The following is a 6,082-nucleotide window of genomic DNA, read 5'->3' as shown; positions in this document are numbered from 1 at the left end:
TGTATTTGGTATTAAATTTTAAAAGGTGTGTGACTTTGATCAGCATTTGTTGTTGTTGTTGTTATTGCATATTTCTCGCAAGTGGCCACCACATATTTTTTCTCTTTTAAAATTTTCTGCTCTATCATGTTAATGTGTATTAATATTGTTAATGCTGTGGTTCTTTTGTTCTGTTCTTCTAAAAACCACATTTGAATTAATGAACCATTATAATCTCTCGATCTTCATAGAGTTAAATCTACCCCAGAAATAAAAAGGATGAATTGAATAATAATATATCATTTTATTTTTATTAATTGGTTTTCAATATGAATACATGATCAAAAGTGTGACATGAAAAATATGAAATTATTACACAAAATGCTGACAATCTAATGATATATTTATATGAAATGTTGATAATTTATTGAGATACTAGAAGTCAATAACAATATTATCTGTGAAATTAAAAAGTAAAAATGTACATATCCTAAAGAATTCATTACTCTAGTCTCTAGGGAGTATGTCGTTTGACAATATTTGTTTGGGGCGAATTGACCCTTAAAAATTATCCCCTAGATTAGAAATTTTAATGATATTCATCACGTCACGAAATTCTTTGGTGCTGTTTTGCATTAATGGGTGTAACTAACCTTTCTCTCCGCCTGTTGCTTTGAAACATAAAATACATTATTGACTGCATTAATATTTCCAGTTTAGACTTTTTATTTGCAGTATCGATAAAATCTTAATAAAATTCTATGTTTTGTTTATGATATATGCATATATAATATACATTTGTACAATTACCCAGTAAGACGATAGGCGCTGAGGTAATGAACTGATGGCAGTAACCCAAAGAACACAGATTTGTAGTAAATAGAGGTAGAATACTAAGAATTTAATCTTGTCATCGAACAAGGTTTACAACGCGAGAAAGTAAATAGCACATGCTTGGGGTTAATATACGCCATTAGCTGGGTCATTAGCTGCGCAATACAATTATTAATATCTATTTGGTGTAATACTATTTTTTTCATATAAATGCGAAGGTATTCATCCGGTATATTTAAATCTAACACAGAACCTTATGGAAACAATAGCAAACAGCATTGTTATTTACACGGCTTTACTTAGTTTAAATTGAATATCAACAGAAATTTTGTGATGTTTCTGAAATTAAAATAATTGCATATTACAAAGCATATTTAATGATATTTCTTGGCAACAATCAAAAGGCAAAGGGGAAATATTATAACACAGACATGCAATATACCAATAACATTGACAATAACTTGTATAACAAATTAATAATAAAAAATATGGAATGACAGCAATTTTAAAATGCATAATTTACAATGCTGGAATATCACTTAAGTTTATGACAACAAAAACAAATGGACTGACGATCAAACAAAATATAAAGAATATATATACTACAATATTCATCTCACTTGATAGCACTTTGATTTTAAATTTAATCTTTGGTATGTCGTAAATTAACACTTGAATAGTAAAATGTCATTTGTACATTTGAATAAGTCACGCGTGTGAATTATCTTGGGACTCGTGAATATAGATCCATTGTAAGCATAATTATTCACAATATATCATAATGTATTGCTTTACATTGTCATCACAAAAGTGAACATGAAAAATAATGAAGAACTAATTGTCATTGGGACTAGACTTAAGACTAGTTGCATTAGTTTCAATTTTGTTTGCAATCAAACGTTGTTCTCTTTGATAGCAAATATTTTTTCTCTTTGGTACACATTTCCAACACAATGTCTGCAGATTCGTGTTCTTTCTTGTATTCGGTATATAAGGAGAATATCGAACTTTATTTGTTTGTTCACACCTAATTCCTCGAGTCCGATGATATTTTCTTTACCATCCCGATTGTAATGTGAAAAATATGTCTTATTTACATGAATGACCATTGTGGTATGAGTAATGAAAATGTAAACGCATTATGAATAAAAAGCAGATTGCAAAGTAGTTAATGTTACCCGTTTCTAATGCAGACAATTAGTTTTATCAATGAGGCATAATAATAGTGTTGTATGCCAAAATGTTATGTCCGGCAGGTGTTTTCATTTAGTTAAGTGGCGCAATACATGTACTTTGTGTTAGTGTCCATTGCACATTTTCACACTTTCGGTAGCCGTAGTGCTCTGTAAAATGATCGAGAACTTTCACCAAAAAATATGGTCAATCTTAATTCAGTTTTCAGTCTGTTTTCGCTCTTGAAATTGCACATTATAATCTATACTTTGGAATTCAACGAAATCCCTGTCACATTTTCTTGTTATGAAAATATGTGTTTCAAAAGTTCAACAAAAAATGCAATAAACAGCACTGCTTTTCCATGAATACTTGCAGACGCATTTTTCTTATCCTGTCCTTCTCTATATCCCAGTGACGTGTCGACAAGAGTTCCTGAAATGAAACAATCAATATTGAAAGTGGACCAATGTATCCTGTGGTCAAAAGTTCAATATAATGATCACATAACATATTTGTAAAATTTAGAATGGAAATGTGAAATGTGTCAAAGAGACAAACAACCCGACCATAGAACAGACAACCGAGTAAATTGTTTTCGTATAGTATGCAAACATTGCCTTTCTGGCCTGCTGTCCTTAAGGCGCGAGCCTTATATACGCGAGCCTTATATGCACGAGAAGCGATATTTGAATCATTTTCCGTCCTCGTCCATGTATTGCCGATTATGATAGCGATTTCTTTAAAAAAAAAAATAAGACAAAAGTTGAGTAAAGGGATCTAGTAAAAAATTTCACGATGAAAAAAAACTTCTCTGTTTTGCATAACATAACATTTTATTGTACTCGCTCCTATATATGGAGACAAAAATATCGCACTTTTTCTTGCTTCTTTTTAGGACAAACTATTATTTTAGGACAAGGTATATGCTTATTATTCGCTTAATCGCATATAAAAATTTAATGAAAAATTATCTAATGAAAATATTTTTAGCCATTTTCCCCCTTCCTATTTATTATTTATCGATATTCACGTCCTATTTTATTACTGTTTGTAGATGTTTGATGTGGTAGTTTCCATATTTCGTCTTTTACGCATATACATATTTAAAACATGAATTTCAAACATTTGAAGAGGAAATAATCCAACACATATTGACTTATAATTAGCTGTTATTTTAATATTTTGACATTTAATCATAAAAAAAATACAAGTATCATTATAGCAGCTTTATAATTGATATTCTCAAGTTAAATAAAGCAACTCAAATACGCCAGCTGAATTTAGATTAACAGATCAACAGCACTTCAAATGTTATTGTTATTCAAACAAGTATTGCTCATGATATGACACATTTTAAGTCTGCGACAAAACGGATACCCATGTGTAACATGAAAATGACTAATAAAGCACAATGCTTTTTCTTTATTGTTCTTGAGAATTTGTCGCGTTTCAAAAGATAAAAAAAACTATTCTGAAGTGACTGACTCATAATTATCACAATCTGCCTGATCTTTGGGTGGCTGTTTTAATTAATGACTAAAATAATCAATTATGTGTATCTTACCCCGTTTATCTTTGTTACCAGCAGCTGAAAGAAAGAAAAGCATTAAATTATGCATGATTACACGCAATCAAACATCTAATTAAATCTTAAGAAAATAAAATTTAACCAAGCAGAGAATAAATATCATTTGTCGGTTTTCATAGCATTGCATTGTTACTGAATTTGCATTTATATCTGCCTCAAAGAAATGAAATACTAAGAAGAGTACTTATTAACTCCTGTCCTGCCTTTTTTTCAAATTCGTCCTACCATCTTCTCCCCCTTTTCCGAAAAAAAATCAAATTGTAGCTTCATAAGGAAAATTTATAGTGGCTACTTTCTCTGACGTTATAACTTTGAAACAAATTCTCTAAAATCGTTGAACGTCATTCACCATTATATGAAGCATCAAATTGAATGATCTATTTGACATTGTATTGTATGACTATAGTAAGCAATCTCTGGTAAATGAATAAATATTGAGGGTCGTATTGTCTTGTGGAAACACAAAGAAATCATTTCTCTGAACTGCTGTAAATCGATATAAAAGACCATTTGTCTTCTGACAAACACTTCATACAAATTCCTTTATCAAGTAACAATATTTAATTCCTCTTGACACGAAATGTATTTTTCTTGTAGTATTTTATTTAGCAGATGGCATGAACTCTTGGAGAAGAAACTGGACAATTGAAATATTTGATTGTAGACGATAGCTATATGTCATCACAGACACGTCTTAAATAACCGTATTACGGTAGAAGATATATTTAAAGATCTGATAACGACCTATAGACAGACAATTCTATTTCTGCTCCAACAAATATAGAACAATTATGTTGGTAACTATGATAAAACACAACCAAAATCCAATTTTACTAGGTTTACTACCCTGACTTTCTCACACGTTGCAGAATAATCAAAGTATAAGAGAGTTATACTGCACAATCATTCATAATTAAAGACTTCGGAATATTAAATTAACTTTTGGAAGATTTTACTCCAAGAAATCAGTGAAATTAGCATTAAGTACGTCTTGAACTTTTCTATTTCTTATTCCGACGTAGTAAGTGAGTAGAAAATAGAAGGATCATGTTTATATCACTCAGCAGATAAGTATAAACACAATTTTACATTGTACTGTCACGAAGAACCCCTCATGCACACTGATAAGTATAAAATTAGGAAGATGTGGTGTGTATGATTGCCATGGAGATAACTTTATACCAGAGACCAAATGACATAATAGAAGTAAGCATCTAGACATGTAGGTCATCGTACGACATTCAACAATACTAAATTGATTTTCCAATGCAAGTTATTCATTAAACATACATTTCCAAAATAAGACTTAAGTAGTCATAATTTAGCTATAGAATGTTGTCGTTACTCTGCAATTCCAAGAAGTAATCGACTTTGTAATTCATGTTAAAATGACATTAAGAATTTGATACATTTTGTTTTAAAATGTCCTACTAACGGTCAAAGATCTAATTTTATTAAACCTTATAATTGTAGAAGACCATTATAAATAGATACAATAATGAGTTCGAACAAACTTAAAGAGCTATATAATTTGAGTAGATAGTTCTATGTCATTCGGTCTATGCAGGGTGGAGAATTGTCTCATTGTCAAACATACTACATGTTCTTAATTTTATATTCAATAACAGATACACATCAAAACAATATGCTTAGTTCCAAGTTGTCTCGAGTCTAGACTGTATGAATAAAATCAACAGGAACTATTAAAAGAGGGACGAAAGATACCAAAGAGACAGTCAAACTCATAAATCTAAAACAAACTGACAACGCCAAGGCTAAAAATGAAAAAGAAAAACAGAAAACAATAGTACATACGACACAACATAGAAAACTAAAAAATAAACAACACGAACCCCACCAAAAACTAGGGGTGATCTCAGGTGCTCCGGAAGGGTAAGCAGATCCTGCTTCACATGTGGCAACCGTCGTGTTGCTTAAAGATATACCATCATTACACGATGTGATATATATTATGTTAAACGAAGATTATTTGCTGATTTGAATTGCTCAAATTCTGCATAAGGTTACATTTTCTTATAAAATAAGGGTGTTCTCAATTACGTAGCTGATTAAAACATATCCGATTAGTCGAGTTAGATATGGATTAAGATCATCAGTCTATGAAAAGTATGGAAATATTTAACAAACACTTACTATTTAAAACTTGGACGTGTTCATGTGTTGTAAGAGCACCCGCACGGCACAAATAATAACCAGAATCGGCCATTTCAACCTTGTCCACGTACAAATCACTTTTGATAGATTTGCCTTTTAGTGACACAGCTTTATAAATTGTGGCTCTATTGTTCTTTTCTAGTTCATTGCCGTCCTTAAACCAAGCAATATCTTCTAGTGGAGTTGCCGCTTCTGTCGCGTTACATATCATATGTAGAGTATCTCCAATTTCTACGTGAAAATTGCCTGTGACCATTATTCCTGTTTAATAGATTAAAAAAAAATACATTTATATTCTGCATGAAAATGTGCTTTTAAAGAAACAGCATT

The 6,082-nt window shown here is 30.9% G+C and overlaps 1 protein-coding gene across 1 annotated transcript in view; it reads right to left on the bottom strand.

The window, feature by feature from the left end:
- Nucleotides 1-320: 320 nt before the first annotated feature.
- Nucleotides 321-6,082, bottom strand: part of LOC134715983 (hemicentin-1-like) — a 30,847-nt gene continuing 25,085 nt past the window's right edge. Inside the window, exons 5-7 of the mRNA XM_063578611.1 lie at nt 5,732-6,013; nt 3,554-3,577; nt 321-2,421 (exon numbers count right to left, since the gene is read on the bottom strand). Of these exons, the coding sequence (XP_063434681.1) occupies nt 2,291-2,421; nt 3,554-3,577; nt 5,732-6,013 (437 nt within the window). The 3' untranslated portion in view covers nt 321-2,290. The remainder of the gene's footprint in view (nt 2,422-3,553; nt 3,578-5,731; nt 6,014-6,082) is intronic.

Source organism: Mytilus trossulus, chromosome 4 (assembly GCF_036588685.1).
Source record: "Mytilus trossulus isolate FHL-02 chromosome 4, PNRI_Mtr1.1.1.hap1, whole genome shotgun sequence".
Lineage (NCBI taxonomy): Eukaryota > Metazoa > Mollusca > Bivalvia > Mytilida > Mytilidae > Mytilus > Mytilus trossulus.
This window is presented reverse-complemented; position numbering and strand designations above follow the sequence as displayed.